Source organism: Acomys russatus, chromosome 7 (genome assembly GCF_903995435.1).
Source record: "Acomys russatus chromosome 7, mAcoRus1.1, whole genome shotgun sequence".
In the NCBI taxonomy this organism is placed as follows: domain Eukaryota; kingdom Metazoa; phylum Chordata; class Mammalia; order Rodentia; family Muridae; genus Acomys; species Acomys russatus.
Genome location: NC_067143.1, coordinates 35,269,313 through 35,289,839, shown reverse-complemented (window position 1 = coordinate 35,289,839; position 20,527 = coordinate 35,269,313). Strand labels below are relative to the sequence as shown.

Here is a 20,527-nt window from a genome sequence, read left to right as displayed (position 1 = left end):
CGCAGGCTTTTAATCCCAGCACTTGGGAGCCAGAAGCAGGCGGATCGCTGTGAGTTCGAGGCCAGCCTGGTCTACAAAGGGAGAACAGGACAGCCAAGGCTACACAGAGACACCCTGTATTGGGGGAAAACAAAAACAAAAACAAACAAAAAACCGAGCCAGAAAAGGTTGAGGAATGACCGCCCTGTAGTGTGGGGAGTGTGTACATGTGGTCAGGCAAACTGCTTTGCTGGGAAATTCAGTGCAGCTCAACATTAGCTTCAGTGTAAAAACTGTACAGATTTTTGCATGGCTGATGAGAGTTGAGAAGCCTTAAGGGGAGCCCGGGTACGGTTGAGCTTTGTGTAACCCCAGCAGAGGCAGGAGGATTGTTGATTGGCTGCTTGAGACCCTTTCCCTCTCCAAATTAAATAAATAAAAAGAAGCTGGTGAAGGCGAGATAACTCAGTGGTTAAAGATACCAGCCCGCCAAACCTAATGAACTGGGTTCTATATCCCAGAACCACAGATGAAGGGCGGAAACTCAACTCCCCTCAAGTTGTCGTCTGATTGCCACACCCACACTGTGGTTCAACTGCGCGTGCACACACAAACACAAAAATATAACCAAAAAAAGAAATATCGTCAGCAGTTTATGGGCCATTACGCCTCACCCCCGAAACAAAAAACTAAAAAACGGGAGGCAGAGACAGGCGGATCTCTGTGAGTTCGAGGCCAGCCTGGTCATAGAGTCCAGAACAGCTAAAGCTACACAGAGAAACCCTGTCTTGAAAAACAAAACAAAATAATAGTAATAATTAAAAAGTTAACTGGGAGGCATTGTGCCTCCTCGAGACTCCACCCACCTCCAAGGGCGGGGCAACGTCAGGGCCACTTCCGAGTACCCCGGAACCTCTTGCTGCTTAGCAACCCAGGAAGCCAGCAATGTTTTAGGGTCATAGGCTATGAATAACTGAGCACCCGCTGCAGTTGGTGTTGGGTAACTGAGGTTTTCTAGGACTTTTCACGTTACTGGGATGTCTCTCCTTCCCAGCCAGTTGCCAGTAAAGTGATTGCATTCCTTCCCAGTATACCTATCTGCCATCCCAACTACCGTCAAGGAACTTTCCAGATTCCTCTTCTGCATCATCTGACCTTCATAAGGACACAAGCCAGTGCTGTGATAAGGGTGCCACGCTCCAAGCGTTGATGCTCTTAACCCAAAAGAGCCGATAGAAGGGGCAATAGTTGGAAATTAGTATCTAGCATGTGAAGCCTCAGGGGACCAGGGAAGGAGGACCAGCCATGTGAGCCTTTACCCTAAGTGCTTTATTTTCCACACATTTTAATCCAATGCTTATGCGATCTTAAGTCCCTTAGGGGCCAGAAGTCCCACCGTGCAAAATAGCAAACAGACTCAAGACTTGGGAAAAGGCTGGGAGTGTATGCGCGCACGCGCCGATTTCCGTATTTGGGCTCCGCTGAGAAGGAATGTGAGAAATGAGGGGGTTCTGAAATGCTGCGGTAAGAATCCCATCTCATCTGGGCCTTGCTGGAACCATGCCACAGGACTGCACCAAGCACCATTCAAAGAGTCAGGCCTCGCTCCAGGAACAGCTGTTTAAGTGCCTCTTCCAGTTGCTGGTTCGTTCCCAGAAGTCCCTTCACCACCTGTGCTGCCCACTCGAAATATTCCTGGACTCGATCTTCTGACCATCCTGCACATGAGTGGGGAGAGGAAACCTGATCGCGTGATGCCAACTCCGGCATTGTCTTTTGCCCGTTTCCCGGCGTGCTTTGGCACAAGGCGATAAGATGAGCTGCAATGGCCTGATCTGACAGTTTCTCCCTGACCCAGCAACTCTGTTCCCACCTTATGGTAGAAGATTGTTCTAGGAGGTTTAGTCTGAGGCATTAAGAGCACTCCCCCGCCCCTCCCCCCTTATTTCTGGGAACTAGACCAACCTGTTTTTTCAGAAGCGGAACCTCTCTTCCCCCTCCCCTCATAGCCAGGAGGGAAGCGTACCTCTAGGGGTGCAGCGATTCAGGTCCCTCAAATTGTACAGCTTGTCTGCCAGCTTCACCAGTTTGGCCCCTGGGCTGCTGTGGGGTGCGTGTTCCACCTGTAGCCGCTTTCTTTCCAGTTTGGGTAGAGTCTTGTCATCTGTTACCTCCTCCACCAAGCGCCGAACCTGTGCTCCAAAGTGCAGCTCAACCTCATCCAGGGTAGTGTCTGTGTCTTCTACGGTGTCGTGGAGCAGGGCGGCCTGGGGATAGGCTCCCATTCGGTTAGTGGTAGCAGCCTACCAGCTAAAGGGCGCCCCGTTGTTCAACAGTATTCTTGATCTCCCCCACACCGGCCCCCTAGCAGTGAAGGGTAAAGTTACCTGTAATACCACAATGTCAGTGACTCCCGCCTCATGGGTTAGGATCCGGGCTACACCTGACAGGGGCAAAGCAGAAGTCAGACTAGAGGAAGCCAGATGTAGTACCTCACCAGCTGGGTGACCTTGGGAAGTCCCTTACCTTCTTGGAATACAGACTATACTAAGGGGACAATCCTGCCTACTGCCCCGGGTGAGGCTTACACGCACAACGCATAAAAAGTGCTTGACACAAAGCTTGGGACTCAAGGTAGGCGCTCAATAATTTATGCACCCTTGGTGTTCCCGTCCCAGAAAGTCCCCACCCGCCACGCGCCGCGAGAACTGCTTCCCAACCGGCGCGCCCACCGATGGGGTGATTGATGTAGGGAGTCCCTTCGGGATCTTTCCGTCGCTGCTGTCGGTGTTTGTGAGCGGCGAAGTCAGCAGCCTCCAGCAGCTGAGCTGCCTCCGAGCCCATCGCGCGGTGGCACGAGGGACTGAAGCTTGAGTCCGAACGGATCTCCTACAGCGCCCTCTGGCGCATCGGAGGCTCGGAGACCCAAGCTAATTCTAACAAGCTGTAATTTATTCTCCTCAGGGATGCACGCACCAGCTCGCATGACATGCATGTGTGCGCTTGCGGCTTGCGTGTGGCGTGGAGAGGCTATTGGGCTCCACCTTAGTTCTGGAGACAAGGTCTCTCCTTGAACCTGTAGCCCAGGTGTTTAGCAAGACTTGCTACCCAAGGAGTTGCACAGATTTTCCTGTCTCCGCCTCACCAGCACAGCAAGCACAGGTTGTCACCCCAAGCTTTTTATCAGGCTGTTGGGTTAACGTCCTTGTGCAGCAAGCGCTTTACCCGGTCTCAATAGAGGTTCCGGAAAGGCTGAGGTCCCGGGCACAGAAAAACGCCTTTAGCAATCACAGCGGCTGGTACAGCGCACTCTGCTCTGAGAACCAGCAGTCTGTACAGAAAAGGGAGATAAAGCAAGAACAACATGATGGCTTCAGGGAATACTGAGTGTGGAGCAGGAAGGCCCAGGTGGCCAAGGGACAGTGGAGAAAGCCCATTTCATCTGGCCTGGGAGTCAGAGATAGCTACTTCCAGGAGAAAGGGGAGATCTACCTCCTGTCAGCACCCAGAACATTCTCAAAGTGCTCCAAACATAGTTCTCCCCACAGGGCCAGTCCCTGTTACCATGGGCATCTGAACCTTCCAGTTGGGCCCTAGAGAATTGGGTCCTGCCTGCCTAACTGCTTCAGATTGGGCTCCTGGGAGGCAGCACTGTTGCTACAGAAACGTTTGCACTGGTCTCTTGTACTGTAAGGGAGCCTGCTTCAGCTCCCAGCCTTCTGCTGTGCGTCTCATCCCTGTCGGCTCAGGAGCATAATGCTGTGTAACGTGGGTCGGCTGGAATAACACTTCACTCTTTACTTGCCAGTGAGCGCTGGGTCTTCTGGGGAAACCCCCTGCCTCAGTGTTGGCAGCTCTGAAGTATGAGGGGTAAGTCAGCAAGACCTTGGGATCTCCCCAAAGGGAAGAATGGCTCAACGTCTCCCCCCCCCCTCTCCCTCTCCCTCTCTCTCCTAGCAATCCTACCCTCTGAGCATTTCCTTTCTTCTGCTTAGGAAATCGTAGGCAATTTGGAGCCAAAGGCCTCACATTTCCCAGCAGACAGTAGGAATCCAGTCACTCACTGTCTCCCTAGAAGCCTGTGATGGAGAACTTTTCCACCCCCGCGAGTCTTGGGACATTAATTTCAGGCTCCATATTGCCTGTGGCCATGGCTTAGGACACACACTGGATTCCTAGGACTGAGACTGAGGCAAAGGTGACTTCTCATGGGCCCCCAGCGAAGGAGCCCAGGGTCTCTCCTGACAGGCCTGTGTGTGGGGCTACTTTTCAGTTGGACAAACCTTGCCCAGCCAACCGACCTATCAGGTACAATACTTCCCCTATCCTCTGAGGGGGATTTGGACTACTGGGAGAGCAAGCTGATGGTGACGGGTGAAGCTTCCGCTCCTCTTCCGGGAGAGACCTGGATCTCATTTTGCACTTTGAATAGGGTGGAGGGAATGTGAATAATCCTCCCCCACCTCCCACCCCCCGCCTCTATAAACTTCTTGCTTCTCCCCAGCACTGGCTCACCACCCCCATTTGTGCCAGACCACACGGGACGCCGAAGGCCGCCACTACCCCGGTTTCTTCTGTCCTCGCCTCTCTGATACTCCCGAGGAAGCCTACTGTTGCCACCTGCAGGCTGCCGGGGCTTCCTGCTGTACCCTGGATGAATTTGAGGGCCTTTACCAAGTAAACTTGTCTACTCTCCAGCCCCCACCCATCTTCAGGTGAGAACTCCAGTCCCAGATGCACACGCCACTGACGGGATGCTTCAGTGTCTGTCTTGGGCTCTGGTTTTGAACTCGGCTGCGGGAGGCTTGTTACTGAGCGGTTTGGACTGTGTCAGTAGAGAGGATCTTGTAGTCCATGGACACATTGTAGTAGGGTGTTTAATTCTGAATCTAACCGCGCTTGTCTTTAAGGTACTTGCAAACTCCCAAATGTTTGCACAATATGTGCATACACTCTGTATTAATCACGTGCTTTCCCCGGACTTGCTGGGCTTTGTAAGCCCTGACTTGTCGCAGCCAGCGTACGATCTTGCTTTCTCCTCTCTCCCACAGGGGGCCAGGCCCGCTCCTAGCACTGGGCCTCTACAGTCTACTGCTGATGGCACTGATGACCGCAGATTTCGTGCACTTCTGCCGTGGTCGGGGACAGAGAGAAAGACTGAACTCTAGTGGCCGCCGTCTTTCCTTTCGGGCTTCCACCGCGCGCCCTCTACAGGTCCCAGTAGGAATAGATTAGGAGCGGCTGAAGCGTCCTTCCTGCGCAGGCGCAACGCGGCCGAGCACCCCGCCCCTACACAGACGCAACCTCTTCTTTCTTGGCCTCGCCTTCTTTAGCGTAACTCTGACGCCTAGCTGGGGCGGGGCAGCCATCGGCGTCTTCCCCAGCCCAGGCTCACCTTTGCTCCGGAGGCTGCGCCTGCGCTGCCCCTGGAGCTTGGCTTCATAATGACTGTGAGTGCTCCTGGAACCCCCGAGCCCCGACCTTCCGTCCCTGGGGTGTGTAATGATCCTCCAATGGCATCTCCCCTTCGCACATGCGCCTTCTCACCTGGCCGCGGTCGCCTTCTTCTAGCCCTCCAAGGCGCTCGCCCACGACTCCTCTCCCAGCCACGCTGCTATGCCCACCGCCTTTCTCTCCACAGGCCAGCCCCGCCGAGCAGCTGCGGAAGGAGGGCAACGAACTGTTCAAATGCGGAGATTACGAGGGAGCGCTGACCGCCTACACCCAGGCCCTGAGTCTCGGTGCGACGCCCCAGGACCAGGCCATTCTGCACCGGAACCGGGCTGCTTGCCACCTCAAGCTGGTGAGGGGGGTCGGGTTGCTCTAACCTGGTTCTACCTGGGCCTGGGATTGCCCATAGCCGCCGCTGTTTGCGCACCAGCTGGGCATTTCCTTGCCAACGCACTTGCCAGAGGTTTTTGGGCATCAGTGGTGGGGGATCGGGTGGCTCAGGAGACCAAGGGTGCCTTTGCTACTCTATTAGTTCCTCTCAGGCTCCCCACCTTTCTCTTACAGGAAGATTACAATAAAGCAGAATCGGAGGCATCTAAAGGTAGGGAGGGTGTGTGGGCCCTCGCATGGAGTTATGGGTCTTCTTTGGTGGGCAAGGACTCTGGGACCACCGGGCCATCTCTTTCTTTCTCCTCCTCCCTTGGTCCCAGACACTCCTCTTTCTACTTGCTTTCCCACGTCTTCGGCCTTTCCTTTTCTGCAGCTGCCCTCACCTTTTCTGAGGCTGAAGCACCGAGCACCACATTCGTAACCCCCCACCTTCCTCTGGCCCCTCAAGATCTTTCCCTCCTGCTCTTGCCTGGAGACGGTGGCCTCATGGGTGCTGACAGAGCTCCTGTTTGTGCTCAGCCATTGAAAAGGACGGTGGGGACGTCAAAGCGCTTTATCGCCGAAGCCAAGCCCTCGAGAAGTTGGGCCGCCTAGACCAGGCCGTCCTTGACCTGAAGAGATGTGTGAGCCTAGAACCGAAGAACAAAGTTTTCCAGGAGTCCCTGAGGAACATTGGGGGCCAGATTCAGGAGAAGGTATGTGAAAGACCAAGAGAAGTTGGTCACTGCCTGGGTCTGGGTCAAGAGTGTGGGCACAGTGTTCCAGACATTAACAGAGCTCAGCCCGTTGGAGGAAATCAAACTAAAAGCATGGTTGTTTGGTGTATGTAAAAGTTTCTACCCATGGCAGAGAGTGAGGCAGATATGTAAAGGGTGTGGCTGTGTGTGTGTAGGCTCTTCCAGCCACAGGAGGGAGGTGTGAATTGGTGTGACTCCCCTTAGGCCGGCACGTCGAAGTTGTAAATGGAACAGCTGGTGATCTTGTTAGCTCAGATTGACCTGAGACTCACTACATACCTGAAGCTGGCCTTGAACCTCTGATGCTCCTGCTTCCAATAACATTTTGTTGTTGTTCTTCAAGACAGAGTTTCTCTGTGTAGCCTTGGCTGTCTTGGTCTCACTTTGTAGACCAGGTTGGCCTCGAACTCACAGAGATCCACCTGCCTCTGCTTCTGGAGAGCTGGGATTACAGGCATGTGCCACCGCATCTGGCTCCGAAACATATTTCTGGTTTTGCTTCTTTTAGAGAGGGGTCTTATGAGACCCAGGCTGGTCCTGGATTTGCAGTGTACCTGTGGATGGCCTTGACTTCCTGCCTACACCTCCCAAGTGTTGGAGTTTCAGGCATCTGGCTTTTATTTTAGTCTTGTTTATAGTAAGAGAAACTTGGAACTTGCCTAAATGCCCAGCAAGGAGAGAAAAACTAAACAGACTAGGTCAATGCTGTCCTTTCTAAGATCCCTGCTGGGGTTCTTCTGTTTGGTGATGGAAAAGCAGAATACGCAGTGATACATACAGCTCCATCCCTGAGCTAGCAATCCTTGCAGTACATCATGTCTGGGCACATTTGGGTAAATAAGCGTAAGTACAATGAAAAATATTAAAGTTGTACATTAAAAAACCTGTTAAAAGCCAGGCAGCGGTGGTGTACACCTTTAATCCCAATACTTGGGAGTCAGAGGCAGGTGGATCTCTGTGAGTTCAAGACCAGCTTGATCTACATTTAAAAAGAGAGAGCGAAAGTGTGCTTGTGTGTGTATTGTACTTATCAAAATGATAACATTGGAAAAAGAAAATGGAGCCGGGCATGGTGGCGCACGGCTTTAATCCAGTGCTCAGGAGGCAGAGGCAGGTCAGCCTGGTCTACAAAGCAAGTCCAGAACAGCCAGGGCTACACAGAGAAACCCTGTCTCAAAAAACCAAAAACCAAAAACCAAAAAACAAAAAGAAAGAAAGAAAAGAAGAAAAGAATGGAAGTAAAAAGGCTTTCCAAAAAAATACTTTGATTTAACACACACACACACACACACACACACACACACACACAGCATCAAACAGCACGTTAGCAGCTTCCTCACAGGCTTCTTGGCCTCTTGTAAGCCATCAAGTACAGTGCCACAGCAGCGTGTTTGTGCTGTACGGCTGTAGCATAACTGACCCTACTGGGAGTGGGTTTCCTCGTGCCTAACAAGATGCCTCCTCTTCCGGAGGCTCTTCCTTCAGCATCAGCAGGCCCTGTTGCCCAAGCAGGACGTAGTTCAGAGAGCAAAACAGCCCCGGGAAGTTTAAGAGGAGATGCCTGGCAAGTCTGTTCCTGCCTGCCGTGGTTGCTAGCTGTTGACTCTGAGCTTCTGAGCCTCCCAGGGAGGAGAGCCAGGGAGAACTCATAGGAAAGACAAGATGTCTGATGAAGAAAGGAGATTTAGTCTGTGCTTTGTCGCCTTGTCACAGGTGCGGTACATGTCCTCGACAGATGCCAAAGTAGAACAGATGTTTCAGATACTCTTGGACCCCAAAGAGAAAGGCACAGAGAAGAAGCAGAAGGTACGGGTCCTGCAGTGGGCCATTAGAGCTCCTGCGCACACACCCCTATGCTCACCAGTGTGGGCCTCAGGTCGTGCCTCGGACGCTTGGGGATTGGGTCTTTAGAGTGAAGCAAGGAAGTAGTGTTTACAGAGCACCTTGGTGGCCACTTTGGAACCAGGAGGTGGCGTACAGTGTGACTGAGGTGCTGTCCTTGCTCTCGAAGCCCTGCTGGGGACCCTGCTCTAACCATAGCTGTCCTTTCTACCCAAGGAGAGGGGAGCTGAAGTCCCACGAGGTTGAGTTTACGGCTGGCACCTCTCAGATGCTAAGGAGAAGTGGTGGGGTCCAGAGCTCAGGGCTAGCCCTGCCCTTGGATGTTTGCAGTGTCCACATCCGAATGCGCGCTTCCTTTGCCGTAGGCTTCTCAGAACCTTGTGGTACTGGCCCGAGAGGATGCTGGAGCCGAGAAGATCTTCCGGAGCAATGGAGTTCAGCTCTTGCAGCAGCTGCTGGACACGGGAGAGACGGACCTCATGCTGGCCGCCCTGCGCACACTGGTTGGCATTTGCTCCGAGCACCAGTCACGGGTAGGTGGTGTGGAGAGGGCTGTGTGTCTGCCCATTAATTCCCCACCTACCTTTTCCATTCCTCCTCTTGTTCCCAAAACAGCCTAGAGCGGAGATGGGAGATACACAGCTAGAGGGGACTCACACACCGTAGGATGGAGTAGGGCCAGAAAGGACAAACGTAGCCCCCTCACACCCTGAGCATCACTCTCTCAAAGCCACTTTACAGGGATACCTGGTCACTGGGCCACCCAGGCTTCTCAGAAAGGGGCTTTGTCTGTGTTCTAAGCGTCGGGCTCTCCTTTTCCTCTGGAGAGGAGAGATAACAGTGATGTCATCAACAGCCTTAGAGACAGTGACCTGATGAGCAACATGGACTGTTGTCCTGGTACAGACAGTGTGGCAGGAATGGCCCGCGGCCTTGCCTGTGCTGGCTGGACCCAGGAGATAGGGACTTGGTCTCTGGTTGATGAGTATGTTTTTATGTGTATAGATGCATATATTTAGAGTCAGGGTCCTCTTACAGAGTCTAGGTGCCCTGAACTCATGGCCCCTCTGGGACGGCAGCATGTGCTGCCATGCTGGGCTCCTTCATTGCTTTTAGAGGAAGCTCCAGTCCCAAGAAGGGTAGACGGTGACATTGTCAGTGAACTCCACTGAGGCCAAGCCTGGACCATATTACCAATAGTCAAAGCGTGCTGTCCCATAGCAAGCTCTAGCTCACACAGGTTTGTGGGAGCTGGGATGAGCTCACCAGGCCTCCTGGGTTCTTGGGCTTACCAGAGAGAGCTGGAGAGGCCTTGCAGGTCTGCCCAGGCATGGTCACACCCTCAGGGGTATACAGACCTCAGTTCTGGGTTTGGGAAGGAGCTGGCATCAAATCAGGAGACTCTGTCTGAGGTGCGCTTCCTTCTGGAGGAGACATGAGACCAAATAGCCACTCCTGGGGCTGTCTTCTCTTGAGCTATAGAGAGCTCTGGAATGTCTCCTTCTCTTCCTCCTCCTCCTCTCCCCCTCCTCCTCCCCCTCTTCTTCTTCCTCCTGTTCCTCCTCCTCCTCATTTTCAGCCACTGTCTCAATATGTGGCCTTGGCTATCCTAGAACTAGCTGCTATCCGGTCTCTGTCTGGGCTTGCAAATGATGCCACCACTACCAAAATGGGATGCTTTCTTTAGATCTTTTCTACCAGGAAGCATGGCTTGACCCCAGGTCACACCATGAGACAGACCTACTTTCCTTTTCACCCAGGTGTTTGCTCCCTTTCCGGCCAAGCTCACTGACTTACCGTTAGGCATCAGCGTCGTCGCCCTTTACCAACCAGAGCTCTGTCCATCTGTTCCACCCTAGACAGTGGCCACCCTGAGTGTCCTGGGAACGCGGAGAGTAGTCTCCATCCTGGGTGTTGAAAACCAGGCCGTGTCGCTGGCAGCCTGCCAACTGCTGCAGGTGATGTTTGATGCCCTCAAGGAAGGCGTCAAGAAAGGCTTCCGAGGCAAAGAAGGCGCCATCATCGTGGGTGAGTGGAAGCAGGTCTGGGCCTTCAGATGGTTTTGTCCTGGAGGGGTAGAGGAGGCTGGACCCGCCCAGCCAGTCTTTGAGGATGAGGTTTGCAGCTCCAGGTTGTTCAGGGATGTGGCCTAGTGGTGATAGGGTACCCTAGAGTTTTTGTTTCGTTTTGCTGAGACAAAATCTCCCTGTGGAAGTGAGGCTGGCTTAGAACTTGCCATGTAGCTCTTCGACTCTCAATCTGTTTGCCTCAGTCTCCCAAGTACTGACGTCATAGGTTTGTGTCTCTGCCCCCCTCCCCAGATTTTCCTTTGGAATCTAATAACCAAGGTGGTGAGGAGAAAGCTGGGCTCAGCTCAGAACCCAGCGGGGAAGCCTCCTTTGTCCGGCTCTCTCTGTCTCTTGAGGAGTTCAATAGTCACACAGGGCTGGGTCACAGTAGAGCCCACTAATGTAACTTTTCCTGTTGTGCTGTTTTGTCTTTGTGTGGAAGACTGAACCCATAGTGTCTCGGACATTGATCACTAGTGTGTACTGTTGCCAGATCCTGCCCGGGAGCTCAAGGTCCTCATCAGTAACCTCTTAGAGCTATTGACTGAGGCGGGGGTCTCCGGCCAAGGACGTGACAATGCCTTGACCCTCCTCATTAAAATGGTACCCCGGAAATCTCCGAAGGACCCCAACAATAGCCTCACACTCTGGGTCATCGATCAAGGTAAGGTGGAGCAGTTTAGAAAACTTGCTTCTGTAGAAGTGACAAGATGTGCTGTCCCGAGCTGTCCTCCTGTGGCCCTGGGAGCCCCTGTGAGGAGCTCTGAGACCCACCTGTGTGTGTCATGTGTGTGAGTGTACAAATGCATGTACATCGTATAGTCCTTAAGAAGGCCAGTAGAAAGGCTGTGTCACTTTTGATGTCTCGGCTTGTGCGTGTGCACATGTTTGTGTGCGTGGCCTACCTGTGTTCTGCGGAAGTCAGGAAAACAAGCAGAGGTTGGAAGCTGGGCATGGCAGAGGCAGGTGGATCTCTGCCTTAAAAAACAAACAAAACAAAACAAAACAACAACAACAACAACAATAATAATAATATAATAAATAAGCAGAGGTTGGCTTTTTCCTTCTACTATGTGGGTTCCAGGGATTAAACTCAGGTCGTCAAAGTTGGTGGCAAGCACCTTTACCTGCTGAGCCATCTGACTGGCCTGTTTGAAGTTTCTCTCAGTATATATGTGTCACTACTATGCTTGGAGAGAAAAAGACACCTAAATCATAGCATAGCAATTTACACTTCTCGTTTTCCAAAAGATAAGGAAGGACTTGCAAGGGCCCTGCCCAGCAGCCCCCTGCAGTGACCCTTTGACCCCGCTTTTGCCTTCCCTGTGGACTCACACTTGCCATGCCCTGTTTGAACTCTGACCTTCCTGGCTGAGAGAGGTGTCCTTGCTTTTCTCTGCACCTCCTGGGATGTTTCTACCTTTAGGGAGTTGGCCCCAGTGCTCTATTGTCTAAATGGGGTATCTTTCCAGGTCTGAAAAAGATTCTGGAGGTGGGGGGCTCCCTGCAGGATGCTGCCGGGGAGCTCACGGTGACGGCAAACAGCCGCATGAGTGCCTCCATCCTCCTCAGCAAGCTGTTCGATGACCTGAAGTGTGATGCCGAGAGGGAAAACTTCCACCGACTCTGTGAGAGCTACATCAGGTGAGGGAATGTGCTTCCCCCCCACGGCCAGGGGTGCCAGTGGGAGAGCTGACTGGCTTTCGGCATGGAGGGAGGACTAGTAAGCTAAAGCCATCCCAGAGCCCCCACCCCACGTCTTGGTTACTTTTCTACTGCTGTGAAGAGACACCGTGACCAAGGCAACTTATAAAAGAGTCAGTTAAAAAAAAAAAAAAAAAGAGTCTGTTGGGGTCTTACAGTTTCAGAGGGTGAATAGAATTCATAGCCAGCATGGCAGAGAGCATGGCAGCCAGTAGGCAGAGAGAGAGAGAGAAGTAACTCAGAACCTCAGAGCCTCAAAGCTCACCCGGTGACACGCCTCCCCCACCAAGGCCACACCTCCTAATCCTTCTCAAACAGTTCCACCAACTACAGACCAGCCATTCAAATCTGTGACCAGACCCCATCATTTTGAGATGGGAATCTTGCTATGTAGCCCAGGCTGGCCTTGAACTCCTGAGCTCCAGAGTAGCCAGGACATGTAGTTGTATGCCACTGTGTCTGGCCCAAAACCTCCTGCTCGCTCCAAAGTGGCTGTACCAGGAAAACTGTTTCAAGTTGATTTGCCGATACCGCAACTCAATGTGTCACGTACAACAAATGAGTGAGGTACTTACTGGGTTTCTCTTATAACCCATGAACTAACCATGACAGTCCACCCTTGAGGAGCTGACAGCTGAGGGGAAGTGACTGACAGTGACTTTCAGTGAGGTGAGTTAAAGCAGTACAGGAAAGGAATGGGGCAAGGCGATGCGTGTGAGAATAACCTGTCTGGGGGTATGTCACCAGCTAGGCTCAAGCGGAGGGGAGTTAACGGAAATCGGGAATTGCTGCTGTGGTGGCATGGTCAAGTCTTCCCCCTTGGCAGCTTTTCTTGCTGTTTCTGCCCAAGTTGCACCAAGTGCCCACCCACTAAGGGGAGGTGGGGAGAAGAGGCCCCTTACGTGTGCTTTGGCATGACCGCTCTAACTCTGTGCCCCTTAGGAGCTGGTTTGAGGGCCACGGGCTGGCCGGGAAGCTGCGAGCCATCCAGACAGTGTCCTGCCTTCTGCAGGGCCCATGCGACGCTGGCAACCGGGCCTTGGAGCTGAGCGGTGTCATGGAGAGCGTGATCGCTCTGTGCGCCTCCGAGCGGGAGGAAGAGCAGCTGGTGGCGGTGGAGGCGCTGATCCACGCAGCTGGCAAAGCCAAGCGGGCCTCATTCATCACTGCCAATGGTGTCTCGCTGCTCAAGGACCTCTACAAGTCCAGCGACAGGGACAGCATCCGCATCAGAGCGCTAGTGGTGAGGTGGGAGGCCTGGCTGGGCAGCCAGACCTGGGTACTGGTCAGTTGGTGTCTTCTGGGGGCAGTCTCAGCACTTGAGGTGGAAGTACACACAGGACCTTGCTAGGGTTACAGGTGTGGGCCTGGCTCCTGTCACTGCAGGGCTAACGGTCAAGTTGAAGATGACCCAGGTACAAAGGGTGTCTGCAGGGAGCCTCATACTGTCCCCTTGCTGGTTGGAAGGCCTATGGAAATGCAACAACTGTATGTTTGGGCCCTCTCTAGGCATCCATGAACCAGAAGTAGTCATCATTGTAGGGTTGGGTTCTCCTCTTGCCATTGTCCCAGTTTGTTTTCTATTGCTGTGACAGACATCACAAACTTGGAGAGGAAGGATTTATTTCATATGACAGCTTACATCGAAAGGGGAAGGCAGGGCAGGAACTTGGGGCAGGAACCTGGAAGCAGGAACTGAAGCAGATTCCATGAAGGAACGCTGCTCACTGCCTTGCTCCTCATGACTTGCTCAGGTTGCTTTCTTGTACACCTCAGAACCACCTTCCCAGAGATGGCACCAACCACCAGTGGCCTGGGCCTTACCACAGGCTAACCCGCTGCAGGCAATTCCTCAACTGATATTCCTTCTTCCTAGATGACTCCAGCTTGTTTAAAGTTAACCAAGAAAGCAGCTAGCACAGGCAGTTAGACCTGAGTTTCTTCTGACTTGTAAGAATTTAGGCCATGGCTAAAGTACTTTTTGTTTTCCTTGGAGCCAGGGTCTTATGTAGCCCAGGCTGGCCCCAAACTCATTATAGACCCGAGGCTGGCCTTAAAGTTTTGATCATTCTGCCTTTGCCTTCCAAGGGCTAAGGTTCTAGGTGTGAACCACTATGTCTGGGACAAAGTGCTTTCTGTGTGACAGGGCAGGGACAGAAGATGTCTCAGTATAGAATGGGAGTGAGTGAGAAGGGGCAGAGGCTCAGGGTACGAGGGTGGCTGCCTCAGTGGGTGACTGCTGCCTAACAGTCCATGTGTCATCCGTGTGGAGGTTGTTGATTAATGTCCGTGGTCCTCCAAGAGCCATGACAGAGCGCCCAGGAGGGACCTCAGGCCAGGTAGGAGAGGCAAGCCATTGCCTCCATCCTAGGCACCAAACAACTGGCCTTGTCCTCTTCCTCCAGGGACTCTGTAAGCTCGGGTCAGCTGGAGGGACTGACTTTAGCATGAAGCAGTTTGCTGAAGGCTCTACGCTCAAACTGGCCAAGCAGTGCCGAAAGTGAGTTCGTATTTCTCCATTTCTGGGACAGACCTTAAGAGAGGGTGTGGAACTGGAGAGATGCTCGGTGGGTGAGAGGGTGAGGGGCCTGGGTTAGAATCCCGGGCACCCCTATTAAAAAGCTGGGTATAGTTACCCACGGGCCTCTGGCTGTGGGGGGGCAGGGATAGAAGGAACAGCAGGGCTTGCCCACTGCCAGCCTAGGGTCAGCTGCAGAGGGAGATCCTCCTCCGAGGGAGTAAGACAGGGCAGGGCACTGACATCATCCTCTGGGGCATGCACGCACATGTAATTTCTAAAGGGTGTGGGTGGAAGGTGGGGCTTCCTGTTTCCTGGTGTCTATCCCAGGCAGGACCCACTTTCCCTTAGACAAATCCTCCTAGATCCTCACTCACAGGGAGACCCAAGCCTCTGGCTCACCTCTATGTCCAGGCTTTCCTTCTTTCCCCCACTATTTGCTGCTGTACTTTAGTGTTTTGGTTTGGTTTTGAGATAGGGTCTTATCACTAAGCCCAGGCTAGCCTTGAACTTGTGACCCTCCTGCCTCTGCCTCCCTGAGTACTGAGTTTACAGTACCAGCATGCTTGGCTCCCACTTCACACCTCTGATGGTCATCTACTGTCATACATGTCCCCTAGGTGGCTGTGCAACGACCAGATTGATGCGGGCACTCGGCGTTGGGCGGTGGAAGGCCTGGCTTACCTCACCTTTGACGCCGATGTAAAGGAAGAGTTTGTGGAGGACGAGGCTGCGCTAAAGGCCCTGTTCCAGCTTAGCAGGGTAGCTCCGGGGGTTCCCGCTCTCAGCCTAGGGGCAGGATCTAGGATAAGAGCTTAAGGGGTAGGTCTCACCGGCGTCACTTGTGGGGAGCTGGCTGCACTGCCTGGCCTCAGGTGCCTACAGTGTCTGGAAACGCAGTTGCCTTGACTGAGTTAAGGAGCCAGGGTTGAGAGCTCTGAGTCGGGGGTTGGGGCAGGTTCCTAGTGTCCCCCTAGGTTCCAGGTGGGGCCAGGAGGGTAGGACGGAGGCTCAGCTCGGCTGCACCACACTGGGACTGCTGTGCTGAACGCCCCTCTCTCCCGGCAGTCGGAGGAGAGGTCAGTGCTCTTTGCAGTAGCCTCGGCACTGGTCAACTGCACCAACAGCTACGACTACGAAGAGCCTGACCCCAAGATGGTAGAACTTGCTAAGTATGCCAAGCAGCATGTTCCTGAGCAGCACCCCAAGGTACGGGTCTGCGGGGAGGGCCTAGGGGTCCCGACCGTTGCTGGCGGCAGTTGAGCTGGGCAATCGGTCCTCATCAGAAAGCTTTCCTTTAAGCTGCCTATTTCCAAGATCCGTCATGGCTACTCGGTTCTCCCGTGCTCATCAGTCTCTGCTATGAAAAGAGCCCACATTTCCCTATCCGGTCAGCCAGGGCCCCCTCCTGAATCTCCTCCTCTTGCAGGACAAACCAAGCTTCGTGCGGGCACGTGTGAAGAAGCTGCTAGCAGCAGGTGTGGTGTCTGCCATGACGTGTATGGTGAAGGCAGAGAGCCCTGTGCTGACGAACTCCTGCAGGGAGCTACTCTCCAGGTAAGCCAGCTTGCTGCTCCTAACTCCTGTCTCAGCCTGCAGCGTGCATACAGGAGTGGATGCTGTGCCCTGTGAGTTACAGGGGCTTGGCTGGTATCCTTGGCTTAGCTTAAGAATGAAATGTCTGTCTGCCTGCCTGCCTGCCTGCCTGCCTGCCAGAGCCTTGGGCCCCACCTGCCCACCATGCCTTCTACCTGCAGGGTCTTCCTGGCTTTGGTGGAAGAGGTGGAGGATCGAGGTACTGTCGTTGCCCAGGGAGGGGGCAAGGTAAGCTGGTTTCTGACCCCTTCCTCATCTCAAGCCACCTATAAAACATGACTCGGTGGCTGCTGGCCTTGGAGGATACTATCTGTGACCAGCAGGAACTTCTGCCAGTGGAGTGTGATGCTGATGTGGACAGGCTCCTCAGAGTCCCTCAGCCCATAAAAAATCCCAAGTTTGTCTCCTTTTCCGTCTGTGGCCCCAGGGCGCAGCGCAACCCATGGTTAGCATCTTAATAGGTGGTTGAGGGCGGTTTGGGTAGTTTTAACGAGAGAGCTCAGAGTGAGGTAGAGTCTGAGCAGGGAGCATTCTCAGGCCCAAGGAGACAGTGGGAAGGCGCAGTCGGGAGCGATGGCTTGGACCTTGTGCTCTAAGGCCTAGACTGGGCATTGACAGGGCTGGGACCTCTCTGACAGGCTCTGCTCCCGCTGGCGCTGGAAGGCACCGATGTCGGGCAGACAAAGGCAGCCCAGGCTCTTGCCAAGCTCACCATCACCTCCAACCCAGAGATGACCTTTCCTGGGGAGCGGGTACGTGTCTCCTTGCACCTTGCTTCCATCTTATACCCTGATGCCCCCTGACCCCGGGCTCCCTCTCAGTATCAACGAGAAATGGCAATTTTGCTGAGTCTTGAGGTAGGGGACAGCCGTAGAGAGTACCACTGTCTCGGGTGGGCTCCCTGCTGTGGGTCAGCGGGGTTGTGGGGGGCCACTGCAACGAGCACTGACAGGCGGGATGTGTGTCACAGATCTACGAAGTGGTCCGGCCCCTTGTCTCTCTGCTGCACCTCAGCTGCTCGGGCCTGCAGAACTTTGAGGCCCTCATGGCCCTGACGAACCTGGCAGGGATCAGCGAGAGGCTCCGGTGAGGTCCCTCGGGAACTTGGCATGGGGGTTTAGGCGAGGCCCGATTGCTCACTCTACAGCTTGGAACACAGTTCCTAGTCATTCTTTGTGCCTCACAGTGACTCCTCTGCAGCACATAGCAAGAGTCACGCCAAGGGTGGTACCAGGGTGGCATAGGGTGAGGACACCACAGGCTCTGCAGTCAGACTGCCTGGGGTTCAAATCTGCCAGCAGATACAGAATCCAAGCGGTTAGGTTCTGGGGCCTCCACTTCCTCCTCCTCTCCCCAGGCTGCTGACACTCATCGGCTCACTATATAAGTCTTTAAGTGATTCTGCCTCAGTTTCCCCTCTGTGAGCTAAGTATGTAACTCCGGAGGTGGTGGCATGGAGAGTTCACTCGAGAAAATGCATATGAAAGGCTTTAGCAGGCAGGAGTGGGTGTGGTGGCTCATGCCAAGAGAGGTCAAGGGAGGAAGGGTGCTATGAGTTCTAAGCCAGGCTGGGCTATAAACTGTCTCAAAAGCCCTCCCACCCCTACCCAAAAGCCCTTAGTGCCTAGGTCCCTGCCCCTAGCAGCAATCAGTGTGTATCATCTGTTCTTACTAATTGTGACCCCCGAACACATTACTCACCACCCAGCCCAGTAGCCCTTTTGGCAAAGTTAGGGTAACCACCTCTGCACTTTCACCGTGGAGGAAGGCGAGCATTAAGTAAGATGAGTCACGCCTCACGGGGTTATATGAGTGTTAGGTGAAACAGTTCAAGCAGCTCGGTCAGGGTCAGGTCAGCACTCAAACGATGGATGCTCGCAGAGCCATCACCACAACCCCCCTGCTCTGATCATCTCCAGCATACCTAACAGCCACAGACGGCCAGAAGGCCCTGCAGTTTATAGCTCGCCCAGGAAGGTCTTTGGACCACGTGGGGTGAGCGTGGCAGGTTATGGACATGGGGACTCTGACCGTGCAGACCCTTGCAACTTTGTCCCCTAGACAGAAGATCTTGAAGGAGAAGGCTGTGCCCATGATTGAGGGCTACATGTTCGAGGAGCACGAAATGATCCGCCGGGCAGCTACCGAGTGCATGTGTAACTTGGCCATGAGCAAAGAGGTAAGGGTTAGTCTAGCTGGTCCCCAGGACAGGGATGCGAATGGCCCCGGGCCCCGCTGGCACGGTCCTTTCCTCCATCTGATCACAGGTGCAGGATCTCTTTGAAGCGCAGGGCAATGACCGGTTGAAGCTGCTGGTGCTATACAGCGGGGAGGACGATGAGCTGCTGCGGAGAGCTGCTGCTGGCGGCCTGGCCATGCTCACCTCCATGCGGCCCTCACTCTGCAGCCGCATCCCACAAGTGGTCAGTGCCTGCCCTCGGTCGGGAAGGACCCCTACATAGTGGTATCGCTGCTCTGTGGGGGAGGTCCTAGGCTATCGATGTGTTTTCTGGCGGGGTTGAGCCTGTGGCTGCGTCTTCACACGCACCATTTCTTACAGACCACACACTGGCTGGAGATCTTGCAGGCCCTGCTGCTAAGCCCCAACCAGGAGCTGCAACACCGGGGCACCGTGGTAGTGCTGAACATGGTGGAGGCCTCGAAGGAGATCGCCAGCACCCTGATGGAGAGTGAGGTGCTGGAGATCCTGTCAGTATTGGCCAAGGGTGAAGAGGGCCCAGTTGCCAGGGCTGCTGCAGCCTGTCTGGGGAAAGCCATGGAATATAACCTCATCCAACCCAACCAGGATGGAGAGTGAGGACTGGCCTGGAGCCCACAGCTCATGCATCCGCCACCCACTGCAGCTCAGAGAGCCGGGACAGGAACGGCGTGGCCAATGAGGACTCAGATGCTGGATGCTGGCCTCTCCTCCTCAGTTGCACTTTGGTGTTCTCTGTTCTGAGGGATCACACGCCACACAGCCCTGCCCTGGCAGCACTCACACGGGCCCTCTGTCTGTACTGTAGAGCTAGGAATGGGGCAAGTGCACCGCAGCTGAAACCTGTGGGTTACCAGCATCAAGAAGGAAGGGCACAGCAGCATCCTCACCAGCTGTGAGCATCACTGGAGCCTGCCAGCAGGCACGTCCCGCTAATAAATGGAGTGGAACTGAGGTGTGTGTTATGTAGCAGGGGTTGCTGAGGGTGGGAGGCTCCAGAGGAACAGTACGTGGGCATCAGCAAAGTGTGCTGCAAAATCCTGTCTCTGCAAGAGAAGGAAGCCAGCCCTTGTGGTGGTGCACCCCTGTAATCCCAGCACTCGGAAGGCAGAGGCAGGAGGATCTTTGTCAGTTTGAGGCCAGCCTGGTCTACAAAGTGAGTCCAGGACAGCCAAGGCTACACACAGAGTAACCCTGTCTCAAAAAACAAAAAAATTCAGGACAGCCAGGCGCGCGCGCGCGCGCACACACACACAAACACACACACGCCTTATAGTGGGTAGATCAGGCTGACTTCAAACCGACGAGTCATTAGAGTGGTGGGAATCACAAGAGAGCCACCATACCCAACCTGAGTTCTGTCTTAGTCCTGGTCGAAGGGTGAGCCTAGGAAACTGATCAAATTCCAGTGTGGTTGAGATCAGCGGTTTTTAGTAGAGTCTTATATGCTGGCCCTTGGATACATTTGTCCCGATATTGTGCGTTCTCTGTGATCTCCACTCAGGCAGTGTTTGGCACTTGGGGTTGGTGTGCGCTTCCCTCGGGTAATACATTTTTCCTGTAGCTGTCTGTACCTAGTTGGAGAAGAAGCAAGGCTCAAACAGGTTCCCCTTCTAATTGGGGACGCCGCCCTCTTAGAGGCTGGAGTCCAAAGCTTGGGGCTCATTGGCTCAGAAGGAGTAAATGACAGAGCCTGGGCCAATCAGTGAAGGCACTAATACTACCGCTTCCTGTCTGGGCCGCAGTTCTGCTCTTGTTCAGGAGGGAACCACCTCCCTCCTTGCTCGAAGGGAATGGAGAGTGACAAGGCTTGGCCTCCTTCCGCCATTTCCCTCGGGTTTTCATGAGGGTTCCTTCAGTGGGTCCAAGCGCGTACGCTGGTGTCCGCGCTCACCGGAAGCTTCGGCGCACTCCCTGGAGTGGTCCGCATTGGCTCGGCGGACGACAGGTAACAGGGCGCATGTGAGTACGTCACGGCGCCCCCCCCCAGCGGTGACGTCACCTCTCACGTCTGCGATTGGCT

At 54.0% G+C, this 20,527-nt stretch overlaps 2 protein-coding genes across 2 annotated transcripts; one reads left to right on the top strand and one right to left on the bottom strand.

Annotated features, from left to right (window-relative positions):
• Positions 1 to 1,466: 1,466 nt before the first annotated feature.
• On the bottom strand, positions 1,467 to 2,855 carry Hddc3 (HD domain containing 3). The gene is made up of 4 exons (XM_051149450.1): positions 2,712 to 2,855; positions 2,367 to 2,422; positions 2,006 to 2,246; positions 1,467 to 1,697 (listed from the first exon to the last, which is right to left on the bottom strand). The coding sequence occupies exons 1-4, from the start codon at positions 2,821 to 2,823 to the stop codon at positions 1,567 to 1,569; spliced, it is 540 nt and encodes a 179-aa protein (XP_051005407.1). The 5' UTR covers positions 2,824 to 2,855; the 3' UTR covers positions 1,467 to 1,566.
• Positions 2,856 to 5,537: 2,682 nt separating this feature from the next.
• Positions 5,538 to 19,291, top strand: Unc45a (unc-45 myosin chaperone A). Its single transcript, XM_051148791.1, has 19 exons — positions 5,538 to 5,782; positions 5,995 to 6,031; positions 6,340 to 6,515; positions 8,271 to 8,363; positions 8,765 to 8,932; positions 10,259 to 10,427; positions 10,962 to 11,132; positions 11,941 to 12,112; positions 13,115 to 13,415; positions 14,578 to 14,672; positions 15,311 to 15,452; positions 15,759 to 15,899; positions 16,120 to 16,247; positions 16,448 to 16,514; positions 16,925 to 17,038; positions 17,257 to 17,372; positions 18,348 to 18,465; positions 18,554 to 18,709; positions 18,847 to 19,291. Exons 4-19 carry the CDS (start codon positions 8,280 to 8,282, stop codon positions 19,102 to 19,104), a joined length of 2,400 nt encoding a protein of 799 aa, XP_051004748.1. The 5' UTR covers positions 5,538 to 5,782; positions 5,995 to 6,031; positions 6,340 to 6,515; positions 8,271 to 8,279; the 3' UTR covers positions 19,105 to 19,291.
• The last annotated feature ends 1,236 nt before the right edge of the window (positions 19,292 to 20,527 follow it).